The 17,229-nt window shown below is 41.7% G+C and overlaps 1 protein-coding gene across 5 annotated transcripts in view; it reads left to right on the top strand.

Moving 5' to 3' along the window:
* LOC121303610 (DENN domain-containing protein 1A-like) overlaps nucleotides 1-17,229 on the top strand; it is a 313,333-nt gene that overhangs the window by 262,397 nt on the left and 33,707 nt on the right. For all 5 annotated transcript variants that reach the window (XM_041234403.1, XM_041234405.1, XM_041234402.1 and 2 more), the window contains one exon: nucleotides 8,207-8,338. In XM_041234403.1, the coding sequence (XP_041090337.1) occupies nucleotides 8,207-8,338 (132 nt within the window). The remainder of the gene's footprint in view (nucleotides 1-8,206; nucleotides 8,339-17,229) is intronic.

Genomic DNA, 17,229 nt, shown 5'->3' with positions numbered 1-17,229 from the left:
GTTTAGCGCATTACCACCTGTCCATTTATTGTGTTCCGTTTCTGTTTTTGTGTTTTCTTTTCATTCATTGTCAGGCTTCTCACATACTTGCACTAAGAGTGCTGGTGAGCTGAGCTCTGCCTCTGTGTGTCAGTGTGTGTGTGTGTGTGTGTGCGCGCTGCTGCATCAGACACTGCTCAGTGTGTCTGCAGAACTAAAAGAAACATTCGTATTCCTCAGGTGAATCTCCACACTGCAGCCTGGTATCAGCAGCATTAGGCATAGCAAATTGGATAGTGCATGCTTTTGTGTTGTACTTGTCTAAGGCTGGGTATAGGTGTCAGTTGCAGGCTAGAAGGAGTAAGTCCATACCATGAGGTAGTTACTTTGGATACAGGAAACAGTACTGCCAAATTTAGTTTTTAAAATGTATATTTTTTATTTATGTTTTAGAAAAATAAAATATGAGACAGATCCAAAACAGGGATACGTAGATCATATATTTTAAATGATACGAAATCAATAATAAATAAGATTTTAGTTTATTCAGTCACTAACATGTGTCTAATCATTGTAATAACACATGAGACTCAGAGTTGAGTTTGCTCTGCTCCCATATTTTGCTAACAGTATCTCTATTGGACACTATAAGACAGTGTTCTAGGTGCAACACTTGTAACAGTGAATGTGTAATTAATTCATTCTGGATATCTTTGAGCCTTTCCCACTCTTTAAATAAGACTTGGTGATGCTTTATTTTAAGGGACTTTTTTTTTAGTTTATTAACTGTTAACAAACAGCTAATAAACATGTTAATGTACATTATTTATTTTCTGTTAACTGTTGGTTAATAATATATAATAGGCCAGCTGAAACTGCAAACACCAGAGCCCTGTGCATAATTAATACCCTGTCAATCATATGCTTGAAATTGGTAAGGATTCTTACTGTAATAATGTTTAGCAAATTAAGTCAGTTTTTTATTAACCCTAACTCTAACTCTAACCTTAACACGAACCCTAACCCTTAGCTAAAAATTAACAATGTTTTAATAAACTAAGAAATGGCTCTTAAAATAGTGTGACCGAAGACTTTTTGAGTTTCTTGTCTTCTGTCAGTCGCTGATATTGCAATAGTGAAAAGAACAAAAAGCACAACATGCAGGTGAGAAGGATAGAGAACGTGGTAGCAATACTGCTCATGCATATATTTTCTACTATACTGTATGTTAACCATCAGAAAGTAAAAAGTTATGTAGTGGTACTTTTAATATAAGACAAACATTATTATTATTATTATTTATTAACAGACACCCTTATCTATGGCGACTTACAGTTGTTACAAAATATCACATTACAGATAAGAGCTGTTATAAAGTACAACAAAATCAGTAGAAAATAAGATCAATTTCAAATAAGAGCAACATAAGGAATACAATAAATTACATTTAAGAGCGAGTTTGACTAAGAGCAGCTAAACTTACAGTAGAAATAGTTGCTTATATGAGTGAAGTGCATTAAGAGCACATAGTAAGTATGATAAATGGATAAGATTTCAAATAAGACCAATTACAAAAAGCGTGAATACAGATACCTATAAGAGTAAAATCAAGATCAAGATGCAGGAAGTAGTTATAATTAAGAGCAGTAGTAGAATACGGCAAGGTATGGAGCAGTTCAGTGCAATTACAAGATGATGCAAGTACTGGTACAATTGGGAGCCATTTACTCCAGTATAGTCGAGAGTTGTGAGGTTTACAGATGCTGTCTGAACAGGTGTGTCTTGAGGAAGCGCCAGAAGGTGGTTAGGGACTGAGCAGTCCTGGGGATCGGAGGGTGGGTATACAACTAATCTGCCAGGGGATGAGCTGTCAGACTCTACGTCCTCAGAGGCAGCGATGGACAGGGTGTAGGGAGAAATGATAGTCTGAAGATAGGAGGGAGCAGAAATGTCGAGACAGTGATAGTCGAGTACAAGAGTTTTGAATTGGATGCGAGCAGTGATAGGGAGCTAGTAGGGAAAGCGGAGCAGCGGTGTAGCGTGGGAGAAACAAGGAAAGCAAAAGACAAGGCAGGCAATATAAGCAGATTGAGACAACAGCTGTACAACCCAGGTGTTCGGCAGACCTGGAGAATATGAAAAAAATCTGGGCAGGTGAATTGCTGCAGGAAAGCTTATCGCCGCCTGACCCCATGGGGCCCCACAGGGCTGCGAGCAATCCCGACTGGCCACAGGAGTATGTATTATCTATCGCCGCCGAACAGGAGATGACCTTCCCATCTGAGGAAGTGGAGTCGGACAGCATGTCCCCAGCGGAAAAGCTTTCCTTCTCGTACCGCTAATCATGCAACCTTGCATGTGCCCTGGCCAACAACAGGGGAAACAAGGCACCATAACCCCCCCAGTTCACCCAGATTTCTTGTACGAGAGTCAGTCCTCCAGAGACCATCTGACAACAGCTCCTGCTGTTTCCCATACGATGGACGCCCTGTACAGGGTACAGGACGCAGAAAAGCTGGGCCTTGGTCCAGGTGCCCAATTTGGTGCTGCTATCCAAGGACGCCACCTCCTCTAACAAACAGTGCCAGGTTCCTGAGGTAATTCTCAAAAAGGCCTATGCAGCGTTTGCCACATGGCTAGGGAGTTACAACAGCACCCTAGTAGCCTATCAGTCTCATTTGCTGCAGTCCCTCTCCACAAACCGCAGGCCCTCACCACAACAGCTGAACGAGCTGTGTCTAGTGAACAAAAACCTACTCCGGTTGTCCAAACTTAAGACAGGTTGTAGGCAGTTATCTGGCCACTTACATACAGCTTTCCCAGGCACTGGTGCTTGACGGGGACAAAGCACCGTTGTTGGATGCCCCAGTCACTCCAGGGCATACGTTTGGTCCCATAGTTGACGAGATGCTGCAGCACTCTCACCACGCGTGGGAGTCCACTAAGGAGCTGGTTCACCTGCTTCCCAAGTGACCACGTCCGGCGCGTAAACCAGCAGCAAACTGGTTCCCTTGGGCCAGCAACCCCCTGCTGCCTAAGGCGATGCTCGGGACGGACCCGCGTCCGCTCGCCACAGAGGCCATAATGGGTTCAACTGTCCTGCGCACATCCCGTCGGTGCACCACAGACACCTACGTGTTTACTACCATTCAGATCAGCTACTGTCTACAATTCAAGCACAGCCCCCTTCCCTTTCAGGACATGACTACAGCATCAGTCACGGACCCACAAGGGTTCTACTCCAGGTACTTCCTAGTGCTAAAGTGGGATAGTGGCCTCAGGCCAGCACTCGACCTCAGACAGTTCAACCTGTATCTGAGCCGAAGGAGGTTCAAAATGTTGACGATGCAACAGCTGTTGCAGTCAATCAGGCCAGGTGACTTGTTCACCACGGTGGACCTCAGACTCCTATTTCCACATCCCCATAAAACCAGCACACAGGAAGTACCTGCATTTTGCTTTTTTGTCTACATTAAAGGTCTATCTGGCAGCTATTTTGGCTTGCCACGTCAAAATTGTGCTCAAGCTTCCTGGCGGGACAATTTTTGAAAGGGGCTCTGCGGCATAGGCCACCTATGAATGACATTGTTTCTCGTGGGAGGTTAAACGTGGTGTTCAGTGCACTCAAGCCTCCATTTGATTGTTTGCTTGCCCTCACCTCCGCAAAGCAGGTGAGCGAGAGACAGGCATTCTCCATAGCGAAAGCCTGCTTAATTTTTACAGAGGCCAGACAAAGTTTACACTCTGTACCAGTCCTGCCCTTTTGCCGAAGACAGTCTCGCTATTCCATGTCAACCAGTCTGTGGAATTGAAGGCTTTCCTTATACCTCCCTTCCCGTCTGACAGAGAGAGACAGCTCCATATGCTCTTCCCAGTGCGGCCCTGGCCTACTACATTGACAGGACTAAAAGTTGGAGGCAGTCTGAACGATTCTGCTATTGGGCAAAGTCCCATGGTCAAGCCCTGTCTAAGCAAAGGCTGTCCAAATGGATAGCAGTCACCGTCAGGACTGCCTGTGAGCTGGCCAACTTGCCCCCTCCAGAAAGCTCACTGCCCATTCTGTCAAGGTGTGAGGGAAATTTACGTATTCTAATATAACTTTATATTGTTCTTGTATGTGCTGAGTTCTTCCTGCATTCTTTCTCTCATCTCCCCTCACCCAACTTAAAATGCAAGCTTCAAAAGAAACTAAGAAAGCAGTCTGCAGATCTGCTAGCCAGGGCTAGGAAGAAATGAACAAGATTGTGTTGATTAGATAAGAATACCAGGCCAAGTGGCTCAAGAAAGTGTGTCTGTTTTTCTAAATGGATAAAATGGCTGTCTCTAGCCTAGGTTGTTAAAATGTCTATTGAAATTTATGTCTATTGAAATGTCTAAGTGAGTTAGAGAATGTCTTTGAATTAGCTTTGCCAGTCAGCAAACCTTTAAAATGTTTAGATGAGTTGTGGAAGGGTGGTGGGCAATTCACTGACAAGGAGACAGAACTTTTAATTGTAACTTTTAATTGATTTATTTCAGCCCGCAGAGGGCGCAATTGTCCGTGGCTTGCGTACCGGCAACGGTAAACAAGACCATGGTTATACCTGTCCAGGTATGCAGTCCAATGCAGGTGCATTTGCAGGTGCTCTGGAAATAATAAATCATAACGGACAAAAGGCGAAAGAAAAAGGGAAAATAAAACAGTAATAAAACTACAAAACAAAGCTGCTGCAGTCTGCAGCGTTCACCCCGACCGCCGCTACTTGTACGGCCCGGGTCTCCGTCCTATGCTCAGGCATTCCCTCTCTACCCTAAGCAGTAATCGTGGTCTGCCCAAGTTTTTCCCCGTTGCTAAAATATTATCTTCTTTCTTTAATCAATTACGTTTTTATCTCACTCGTTCTTCTCCGGCCGTGCTCATATATATGTGTGTGTGTTTGTTTTGCATGTTTATTGCCTGTAACTTTCATTTCTGTAAGTTGCTTTGGATAAAAGCATCTGCTTAATAATAATAATAATAATAATAATAATAATAATAATAAAATACTTCTACAATATACACTTTTAATAGCACGATATATTTTAAAAGCTGGAAATTCGCCTGGAAATTTGGATAATCCCTGTTGAGAAATGTCATTTAGTAGCGATCTCAGATTTTTTGTAAAAATGTTTGGTGGCTCCCAAGTAAGTTTACTTGCTCAAATTTTAAAATTTTTGTTTAGTTTATTTACCAGCGATAATGTCAAGTATACAGTTCGACTTGTTTTTGCATTGACATGTTTTGAAGCTACCAGTTGTAAGCAATGTATTGCACTGAAACTCACAAAACTGTGTACCTGATCAAAAGGGAGTTCAGTTCCCAGTTATCATATGTATCTGTTAAAATCAACAGTCCACTCCAGCGGCATCATCATCATGGTAAGAAATGGTCAGTTAATGTGCAAAGAATCAGAAACATGATTGAAGTGCTTTAGGAGACATGGTTATCTCTAACCAATACTTCACATGCAGTATAGATGCCAGGACCAGAGGACATCGTTGTTAATTAAGTGGAGATAGACTTAGGAAAACGGGAAGGAAACACTTCTTCACACAGAGAGTGGTGAGGGGGATGGAACGGGTTCCCTGTCATGTTGTTGAGGCAGAATCACTTGGATCCTTTAGGACCCAGCTTGACAAAGTTTTGAGATCAATCAATTGCTTGGAACCGGACGAGTGCTGATGGGTGGAATGGCCTCCTCTCGTTCAAGAAAAATAAAATGCATTTTAATCCCTCCTTGTGTGCATACATTAAAAGTCCCACTGATATCTATAGCCTGTGCTCTTCAAAATCTTTTCCTGTCATTGCAGACTGCAGCAACTCCATACGGGGGTGTGGGGAGGGTGCCTCTGATTTTTCATGGCTGGCTGCGGTCTTGCATAATATAGGCTGATTAGATCAACCTCTTAGTTACTTATGAGTTTTGTGTTGTACTTGCAACAAAATTAGTTTTATTTTACTTACTCAAAATAGCAGCAACATTAAAATAATACCATCAGTTTTAGGATGGAAGTAAACTTTGATCTACATTTTACACTTAGATGAGGATGAGGGATTTCAGGGATGAGCTCTGAACTGCCTGCTCTGTGCTTTTCTAGTACTTTCTAATTAGTTAGGATAACTATAGTGTATTATTATTATTATTTATAGCTCTTTAGCTTATGAACACATTTGTTAGCGACACACCCCATCCATGACAACAATACTGTAGGTCATGGATTTCCAGGACATGTCCTCTCTTTCACAGTTTATCTTAGTGTAGTACTCTGTGTTGTGTGCTTTAATATATTTGTCACCTTATTCACAAGATGTTTGTTTTATAGATAGTTGCTGAATGCCTTTAGGAAAGTCAGTTGTTGTGATATTTTTTTCTTCAGTGTTTGGTAGGTCTGGGGCTGCCACCCCATAAGATACAGATCAAGTTTTCCAGGATTGCAGACCCTAGCCGACATTACAAAACAACCCATACACGTTAGCGTTACAGCAAAGTTTACAAGAAACACATTGCATTGCCTCTGCTGTGTCCTGTGTTGTCTGAATTGCAGCCTTGTATTTGTAAGCATATTGCCAACTCTTTCGACATTTATCACCACATCATGGGCATAAATCACCTTAAAAGTAAAACAAAAAAAAGTAATGTGTTTGTTGCACTGCAGGGGTTCTGGAACATTAGAACATGGTAAAAGGTGAAGCAATGTGTTTCTTGCACTGCAGGGGTTCTGGATCATTAGAACATGGTAAAAGGTGAAGCAATGTGTTTCTTGCACTGCAGGGGTTCTGGATCATTAGAACATGGTAAAAGGTGAAGCAGTGTGTTTCTTGCACTGCAGGGGTTCTGGAACATTAGAACATGGTAAATGGTGAAGCAATGTGTTTCTTGCACTGCAGGGGTTCTGGATCATTAGAACATGGTAAAAGGTGAAGCAATGTGTTTCTTGCACTGCAGGGGTTCTGGAACATTAGAACATGGTAAATGGTGAAGCAATGTGTTTCTTGTAAGCGCTGCAGGGGTTCTGGATCATTAGAACATGGTAAAAGGTGAAGCAATGTGTTTCTTGCACTGCAGGGGTTCTGGATCATTAGAACATGGTAAAAGGTGAAGCAATGTGTTTCTTGCACTGCAGGGGTTCTGGATCATTAGAACATGGTAAATGGTGAAGCAATGTGTTTCTTGCACTGCACGGGTTCTGGATCATTAGAACATGGTAAAAGGTGAAGCAATGTGTTTCTTGCACTGCAGGGGTTCTGGATCATTAGAACATGGTAAATGGTGAAGCAATGTGTTTCTTGTAAGCACTGCAGGGGTTCTGGATCATTAGAACATGGTAAATGGTGAAGCAATGTGTTTCTTGCACTGCAGGGGTTCTGGATCATTAGAACATGGTAAAAGGTGAAGCAATGTGTTTCTTGCACTGCAGGGGTTCTGGATCATTAGAACATGGTAAATGGTGAAGCAATGTGTTTCTTGTAAGCGCTGCAGGGGTTCTGGATCATTAGAACATGGTAAATGGTGAAGCAATGTGTTTCTTGTAAGCGCTGCAGGGGTTCTGGATCATTAGAACATGGTAAATGGTGAAGCAATGTGTTTCTTGTAAGCGCTGCAGGGGTTCTGGATCATTAGAACATGGTAAATGGTGAAGCAATGTGTTTCTTGTAAGCACTGCAGGGGTTCTGGATCATTAGAACATGGTAAAAGGTGAAGCAATGTGTTTCTTGTAAGCACTGCAGGGGTTCTGGGTTTCAGAGGTTTTTTGGAATATATGAAGAGAGCTTAGATTCATTGGATTAAACAATACTCTGAAAAATTTGAATAACATGAGAACCCTCACTCAAATAGTTGAAAAACAGTAGACTCAAGACCACATTCCATCTTACAGTAGGTCTTCATTTTGTGTTGTCTTTGTGCAGCAGTTTGTAAGTGGGAATGGAGTTACATTAGTCACTTCGTACACACATGTCTTGAAAGTGCTATCTTGAACAGATCACAGTTACAGTTCAGAGATGTATCGTTAGTAAATCGTGTGCTAACTTCTCTTGTTTGCTGTGCTGACTGGATTTTTTGTTTCTTTCTTTTGTCTGTTATTGTCGTTTGTCTGTTCCTAACATCTCTCTGCTTAGTCTGCCTTATCCCGTAGTGCCTCTTCCTTACCCCTCACCCTCAATCAGGAGTTTTCCTTGCCAAGCAATTCACCTTTTCCTACCATGCAGGATGTCGCTGAGAACGGCTATTCCGCGGCGACGGACGAAACACAGCCGAGGCTCACCGCATCCCCGTTGACGGAGAGGAAGGAGGGCAAACAGAGGGAAGAGCGCAGGCCAATCACAGTGCATTTTGGGCAGGTGGGTGGAGCTCTCTTTTTCTTTCATCTCTTTTCCTTCCATTTTCTTTTACAGCAGACAAAAATAACTGAAGCCCCTCGTGACTTAGATGTAGTTGTAGCTAACAAACTATTGTGTGTACTTCCGTTCTCTCTGTGAGTCTCAAGCATTAGTGTCTGACAGAGTGCTCAATACCTGCTAGGAACTGACAGTTAGGGGTCCCGCACCAAAGGGGAACCCACTAAATGAAAGGACATTTATCTACAGGTAATGTGCGCTGAGGAGAATATTACTGCTATTGTAAACCCAGAACCTTTTAAAATGTGTTTTTGAGTTTATTTTGAGTCACATGGGCTATTTGAATGCAGTTTTGTAAGTTTCAAGATTCTAAAGTCCTGTTGGATTTCAGAGGCTGAGACGATCCATGAGGTTAATAATGTAATTCATGGTAATATGAGTAATTCTCAAGTATTAAAACAGCCTTTTATTTGTATTTATATGATGGTAACGTATGTCACACTAACTGAGAGTCAGTTGTTTCCTTTTCTTTAATTGGAAAACATCTTGAAAGCTGTCGGCTGTGTAGATTCTGTTTCCAAGGCCTGTTTGATGACTTTATTTCCATTAGGTAATGGTAAACAGATACACCGATGGGAGATGGCATCCCATAATTTGCTCGAGGATTACTGACTGTTCTTTCCTACAGACTTGCTGACAGGTTAAAACTTTATTTCTCCAGCTGTCAGGGAGTACTCGGGCTGCTGGCAGCCCTGCCAGCGGCAGCCTGTGCTTCACTTCATAAATAGAAGGGAAAACAGGACAACCAATTAGACTTGAAAATACAATAACATGGTACAACTTTTGCCTAATTTTACCTTCACTCCGAGCTCATTTTGACGCACAGCTATTTACCATGCATGTATTTACAAAGGCAGCAGATTCAATGGCTAGGCAATGTCCCGTGGTCAAGCCCTGTCTAAGCAGCGGCTGTCCAAGTGGATAGCAGACACGGTCAGCAATACCTATAAGCTGGCAAACTTGCCCCCTCCAGAGAAGCTCACTGCCCATTCTACCAGGGGCCTGGCAACTTCGTGGGCTTTATTCCAGGGTACATCTGTCAAGGACATATGCATTGCAGCAGTGTGGGCTACTCCCTAAACCTTCACTAGGTTCTACAGACTCAATGCTGTGATTCCTCAGAATGTCCTTGTGACGGCTTGGGTGTACTCACCCATTCGGTAGTGATTACATTTTGGTTACATACGGGCTGTTCTCACAGAGCACTTGTGACCTGACTGCAATGTGCTGGTTCACCCACATTTTCACAAGGTCATATATCAGGACCTAACTGACCTGTCGCTTGCGATGTGTGCAGGTTTCTCATGAGCGTTTTAGTTTAAAAAAACAAAAAAAACAACACATACACATGCAAAACCCAATGAAATAATTAAATAATTATGTATTTCTGGAAGTGGAGTCAAGTTACAGCTATGTGAATTTAAGTAAACTATTTCTTTATTCTTACCCAGATATGCACAATTCACAAGTTGACTCAATAAAGTAATGCGTGGAGTGGTTGTCACAAATTACTGGACTGGAAGGGCTCTTGCTGTTCTGAACCCCCAGAATCCTGGTAAAATAATCCAATTGAAAAGGAGAAGAGTACTTGGAGTTTAGCACCACATTATGGAGACTCAGCCAGATTCAGACAATAGACTTTGATTGTCAGCCACGGCTGTTTACTGTCTGAAGAAGTGCCCATCCTGTCAGCGTCCTTGAATGCAGTGTGCGCTTTGCCTTGTTAACAAATACAAGCAGCCCCCTGTCTAGCTTCTCAGTAAAACAACCTTTTCAAAGTTTCAATCCCACATTTTAAACTGTAGCTTGATTAATTTATTAGCTGAACCTGGTCAGATTGGAAACCTCGGCTGTCTTATTACCCAAATGTAAGTAAAGATAACATCCTTTATAGCCGCAGACAGCCGGGAGAGGAGGCAGCAGGAACACCTAACGATTCTGTATGCTTTTATTTTTCAGACATTAAAATTATGAAATTCATTCCGTTAACTTGTCACATTCTTGCTTGCGGGTCACTGAACTTTTAAGGCTTCAGTGAGATAGCTGTGCCTGCCTGCCTTGCAAAGCGAATCAACATTTTAAATGTGTTTTTTTTAAATCTAAGAAAATAAATGTCAAAGCAGTCTTGGGTGCTGGAGAAGGTTCTTTATGCAAATGAGGAAGCTTTTTGTTTTAGCGTTTGTCGCTTGTTTTACACATCTGAAAACACTCTGCTGGCAAAGCGCAGGGAAGGCAGTATTCTTTTTTAAATGCATGCATGGGGATTAGGGTCGAGCCCCACATATCAGTGATGCAGTCTGCTCACGGGTGCACTGGCAGCTCAGTAAGCCTAGCCAGAGTGGTGAGAAGCCTTAATTGAGACATGCTGTCAAAGTGACAAACACATTTGCATACAGTCTATTTATTTTTGCCGGAAAGGGCCTCACTTTGCTGCTGGTTGAACATTTATAATCAGCTCTCAGTAAGCGAGTCTGCAGAGCTGGCCTGCACTGCGTTTTCAAGGGATGACGTGACGTGGCAAAAGGGGGATGGGCTGTGATTTTTAAAAACACTTTTCTTTGTCTTCCTTTCTTTATTTTTTTGTGTCAATATCTTTATTTTTCTCATTGTTTTACTTCATGAAACTAACAGTGTAAAAACCATTTAAAGTGGCAGTCTCTTCTACTTTAGGCCCTTCTACATTGAATCAGTTGTTGAACTTTGTTTTTTTAACTAGAAATGTATAAAACAACGTTATTGTTGCTAGGATACAATATGTAAACTCATCGCACTAACTAATGGCTACTTAATACAGGTACATTAAAAACAGCGTTTTTTATCTGAGTGCGTATTTAAATATAATTATACTGTATATTACACAAAACAGTGATGCAACACCAACTGCTATTGTTCACATTCAAAAAACACTTGTAATGTGGAATTTCAACGGCAATAAAAATGTATGCATTTTTTATTTAAAGCATGTCATTTGTAAGCAGCTTCTATGTGAAATGTTGCTTGTGCTGCCCTCTTCATTTAAATACGTTGCCTGTGGCCGTCAGTTAGCGGGGTGTATGTAAATGTCCCTACTATTTTTGTGTGACAGATCTTTAGTAAAATTGTGTTCATGAATAACTGATTAATGGATACCTGTGTTGCTGCTGTTCAGATTTCCTTGAAAGCATAATCAGCAACAGATCATTTCATCTAACAGCAAGGTGTTTTGATATCTGTATTGTAATGAAAATGCACATTCACTGCATGCATTCGTCTTGTGGTGCTAATGGTGGATTTGACTACTGCTGGCTGCTGACAATTGCATTGTCCCAGTTGTTTAGTGTAATTGTCAACTTTATATATTAGTTTGAAGTTTAAACTTGTAGTGTACAGCATTGTATTGGAAAAACTGTACAGTACATTGCCAAAACAAGTACTGAATCAGTATACAACACACTGAAAAGGAGACCAGTGTTAATGCTGATATGCTATTGAGACCATGGTTATAACAAAATAAAAAAATGCTGAATCATGCCTAGTGCTTTTACTTAAACATGTAGCAATGTCACTTGATGTAACTGTATTATACAGCAGTATTTTTAAAATAAATGAAAACATTGCTTTGCATTGTGATTGTGAGTAGCTACCGTTTTACAGTTCTGCATTTCTATAGGCTGTACTGTATAACACATTGTATTGGTAAAAGACCGTCGCTTCTCGTGTTCACTTTACAGTACCTGCTAGTTAGAGCAGGCAGTTTTTAACACAGGTCTGTATAGACAGGGTAGGATTATCCTGTCCAATTTGTACAGCGCACAGAAGGTTCTTTGATATGCTGTGAGAATTCATATTGCATGTGTTTTTTAAATGCAAGGTAGCACTATGGGAAGGTATAGTATTTCTGCAGATTTGATGGTAGTTGGTATTTATTGAATAGAGCATTGCAGATAGCCTCAGGGTGCCCTAGCCCTGTGCCGGGCTGAGACTCTCCTTCAGGCTTCATGGTGTGTACGCGAGCTTCAGGCTTACATGTGGGTGTTTCTGGAGATTCAGACCTGACTGCTGGCACAGTGCAGAATAATATAACATAAAGTAGCCACGTCCTTGTCACATATGCATCATAGCTGAGGCTAAACTTTTCTTTTGGGATGGCAATTACCATGAGGCCTTATAGAACATGCTCTGATTTCAGGCACAAGTTAAATTGTGTTATTAAGGCCAGTCAAGTTACCAAGGAAAAGTGGCCTTAATGCAGGGTGGACTTACTACATGCTTAATAATACCGATTTTTACTGATTAATACTTTAATGATTAGTTTATCAGTTTTCTTGATATTGTTTATTTCAGTTTACTTGGTAGCTTGTTAGTCTGATTAGAAAGGTAATTTAACAGTTTGTAAAAAGAAACCACTGGTGTGTGTGTTGGCTTGCAAGCCAAACTAAAAACATACGCACTGTTTTTCTTATCTTCGTCATAAGGTTGCAAAAACAATCTGTCCCATTTCAAATACAAACAAATGGGTTTATCTTTAAATCATGTTAGGAGAAGTGAGACCAGTTATAACAAACAGATCCGTTTAAACTAGTATATTTGAAATTGTGGAATTTATGGTGTGACTCATCGAGAACTAGAAAATATTAAAAGCATGACAATTGTGAATATTTAGACTTTTTTGTATGCATTGTCTCACTGTTCATCGCCTATTGCAGTGGTGCGTAAAGTGGGGGTTATAGAGATGAGCTGTTGCAATAATGTTTGAAGAGGCAAGTGTCAGTGAAACTGCAGTGAACAGAGTCGAAATGAGGCTTCTGCGTATGGGTGCAGAGTGTAAAATGTATGCTAAGACAAGGGGGTGTCATTTAAAAAGTTTCCGCACCACTGGTCTGTTGTACCCACAATAATTAAAAGTCTGTTTTTTTTTTGTAGTTATCAAATAGCCGTTTCTCTTCTGAAGGCATTGTCGTGATGCTAGCGCACTGTGCTGTTGTGTGTATTGTCTTTCTTATATTGTGTATAGCTATATCTTATCCTAAGGGGAGGTGATAAAGTTGAACAGTATTTTCTAAAGGATATAGTGTGCGCTGACACTGTCCTGGTGGATTGTCCAGTGGTTGCTCTTTGTTAGGAAGGTGCTGGTGGAGATGTTTAATAAAGCTCAGGGATCTCTGGCACCTGATTGTCCAGTGGTTGCTCTTTGTTAGGAAGGCACTGGTGGAGGTGTTTAATATCTCTGGCACCTGATTGTCCAGTGGTTGCTCTTTGTTAGGAAGGCGCTGGTGGAGGTGGTGTTTAATAAGGCATGGGGATTTCTGGCACCTTTGCTTCTTGTTTGCTCTCTGAGGGCTCTGGGTTGCTGCAGTGAGATGATCATTACAGGAGCTCTCACCGGCATGAATAACATTGTCTCACATATTCCAGGCTCGCAGCGGCAAAGTGAAATGTCACTCCTGTCAGGCAGCCAGTGCAGGTACTGTAGCAGACTGTAGTCGATACAAATTGGAGACTTGAATATTCCCAGAGCATTGGGATGTTCTTCAATTGGGGCTGAAGAAAAACAGTTGTTAACCTATTAGCTGGTAGTATTAACTCGTGGATTGAAGGATTGACTGACACTGAGCGAGGGAGAGAGACTATAGGGAAAAGCCACTGGGTGACGTGATGTATTGTCATCTCATGGTTTAATCCACTTAATGCGTGCCATCTCTGTCTTGAGTAATGGCTGTCTGTCTTTACCCTATTCTGTTATTATTATTATTATTATTATTATTATTATTATTATTATTATATACAGTATATATACACATTTTTGTAGCGAGAAATAAGAGTGTAATGATTGAGCCGGTGTCTAATTTTCGAATATAATTACAATAGCAAAATGAGTTTATGATGTTAGTAGCCTGAGGCATTATGAATAGTTAGAAAAAAACGTGCTGCAGTAGAAATAGGCTTCCAGTAAAAACATTAACCCTTCGCGGTCCATTTATTTAGCGCTTGTCAGACGCGTCAGGTCCAATTTATTTTCACATGCGCTGTTTAATTTTTATTATCAGATATGCCTTTTTTTTTGCTTCATTCAGCTCCTATCAGTCTCACTTGGCCATTGAAAGGTTTTCTGTAGAAAAAACGACTAGAGGCCTGTGCTTTACGTCTTTTTGATGATGTTGGACAGAGTCCGAGATCGGACTGGAAAGGGAAAATTGTAATGTCGGACCAAAGGGTTAAACTTGTACCACTGTGGTGAACAAACATACATATAAAAATAAAGAAGTAAAATAAAAAACAGAAAAACAATAACACAGAAAACAGTTCCCTATTATAGGTTGATTAAGAACATTCTTCTAAACAAAGTTATACAGTAAAAACTGTAAAAATCGCCATAGCAACTTTGTTTGGATTAATAAGTTCAGTAACCTAACTATAAGAATATTACGTTTAATGGTAATGTTAAAATTGATTTTGTCAGCATGACATTTTTGTAATGGAAAACTCCAAAACACTTTGTTTATTTGAATCATATCTGTACAGATCTCTTGGTTCCAAAACAGTTTGTCTGAATCATATCTGTACAGATCTCCTTCCAAAACAGTTCCTGTTAATCATATCTGTACAGATCTGCTTCCAAAACAGTTTATCTGAATCATATCTGTACAGAACTCTTTCCAAAACAGTTCCTGTTAATCATATCTGTACAGATCTCCTTCCAAAACAGTTCCTGTTAATCATATCTGTACAGATCTGCTTCCAAAACAGTTTGTCTGAATCTTATCTGTACAGATCTCCTTCCAAAACTGTTCCTCTTAATCATATCTGTACAGAACTGCTTCAAAAAACAGTTTCTCTGAATCATATCTGTACAGATCCCCTTCCAAAATAGTACCTCTGAATCATATCTGTACAGATCTCTTGGTTCCAAAACAGTAGTCCTCTTCTTGTTCTAAAGCTCTGTACATCAGGTCCCCAGTATCTCCTCTAGAAAGAGCTGTACAGCAGGTGTCTCCAGTTTCTCCTCTAGAAAGCTTTGTACAACAGGTCCCCAGGGACTTCTCTAGAAAGCTCTGTACAGCAGGTCACCAGTTTCTCCTCTAGAAAGCTCCATACAGCAGGTGTCTCCAGTTTCTCTTCTTGAAAGCTCTGTACAGCAGGTGTCCCCAGTTTCTCCTCTAGAAAGCTCTGTACAGCAGGTGTCTCCAGTTTCTCCTCTAGAAAGCTCTGTACAGCAGGTCTCCAGTTTCTCCTCTAGAAAGCGCTGTACAGCAGGCCTCCAGTTTCTCCTCTAGAAAGCTCTGTACAGCAGGTGTCTCCAGTTTCTCCTCTAGAAAGCTCTGTACAGCAGGTCCCCAGTTTCTCCTCTAGAAAGCTCTGTACAGCAGGTCTCCAGTTTCTCCTCTAGAAAGCGCTGTACAGCAGGTCTCCAGTTTTTCCTCTAGAAAGCTCTGTACAGCAGGTCCCCAGTTTCTCCTCTAGAAAGCTCTGTACAGCAGGTGTCTCCAGTTTCTCCTCTAGAAAGCGCTGTACAGCAGGTCTCCAGTTTCTCCTCTTGAAAGCTCTGTACAGCAGCTCCCCAGTTTTTCCTCTAGAAAGCTCTGTACAGCAGCTCCCCAGTTTCTCCTCTAGAAAGCTCTGTACATCAGGTCCCCAGTTTCTCCTCTAGAAAGCTCTGTACAGCAGGTCTCCAGTTTCTCCTCTAGAAAGCTCTGTACAGCAGGCCCTCAGTTTCTCCTCTAGAAAGCTAAGTACAACAGGTCTCCAGTTTCTCCTCTAGAAAGCTCTACACAGCAGGTGTCCAGTTTCTCCTCTAGAAATCTCTACACAGCAGGTCTCCAGTTTCTCCTCTAGAAAGCTCTACACAGCAGGTGTCCAGTTTCTCCTCTAGAAAGCTCTACACAGCAGGTCTCCAGTTTCTCCTCTAGAAAGCTCTGTATAGCAGGTCTCCAGTTTCTCCTCTAGAAAGCTCTGTACAGCAGGTCTCCGGTTTCTCCTCTAGAAAGCTCTGTACAGCAGGTGTCTCCAGTTTCTCCTCTAGAAAGCTCTGTACAGCAGGTCTCCAGTTTCTCCTCTAGAAAGCTCTGTACAGCAGGTCTCCAGTTTCTCCTCTAGAAAGCTCTGTACAGCAGGTCTCCAGTTTCTCCTCTAGAAAGCTCTGTACAGCAGGTGTCTCCAGTTTCTCCTCTAGAAAGCTCTGTACAGCAGGTCTCCAGTTTCTCCTCTAGAAAGCTCTGTACAGCAGGTCTCCAGTTTCTCCTCTAGAAAGCTCTGTACAGCAGGTCTCCAGTTTCTCCTCTAGAAAGCTCTGTACAGCAGGTCTCCAGTTTCTCTCTAGAAAGCTCTATACAGCAGGTCTCCAGTTTCTTCTCTCGAAATCTCTACACAGCACGTCTCCAGTTTCTCCTCTAGAAAGCTCTGTACAGCAGGTCCCCAGTTTCTCATCTAGAAAGCTTTGTACAGCAGGTCCCCAGTTTCTCCTCTAGAAAGCTCTGTACAGCAGGTCCTCTGTTTCTCCTCTAGAAAGCTAAGTACAACAGGTCTCCAGTTTCTCCTCTAGAAAGCTCTACACAGCAGGTGTCCAGTTTCTTCTCTAGAAAGCTCTACACAGCAGGTCTCCAGTTTCTCCTCTAGAAAGCTCTACACAGCAGGTCTCCAGTTTCTCCTCTAGAAAGCTCTGTACAGCAGGTGTCTCCAGTTTCTCCTCAGAAAGCTCTGTACAGCAGGTCTCCAGTTTCTCCTCTAGAAAGCGCTGTACTGCAGGCCTCCAGTTTCTCCTCTAGAAAGCGCTGTACAGCAGGTGTCTTCAGTTTCTTCTCTAGAAAGCACTACACAGCAGGTCTCCAGTTTCTCCTCTAGAAAGCTCTGTACAGCAG

The sequence above is a fragment of the Polyodon spathula genome, chromosome 34, assembly GCF_017654505.1.
Source record: "Polyodon spathula isolate WHYD16114869_AA chromosome 34, ASM1765450v1, whole genome shotgun sequence".
Lineage (NCBI taxonomy): Eukaryota > Metazoa > Chordata > Actinopteri > Acipenseriformes > Polyodontidae > Polyodon > Polyodon spathula.
Note: the sequence above shows the minus strand (reverse complement) of the source record. Positions and strands in the feature narration are given on the sequence as shown.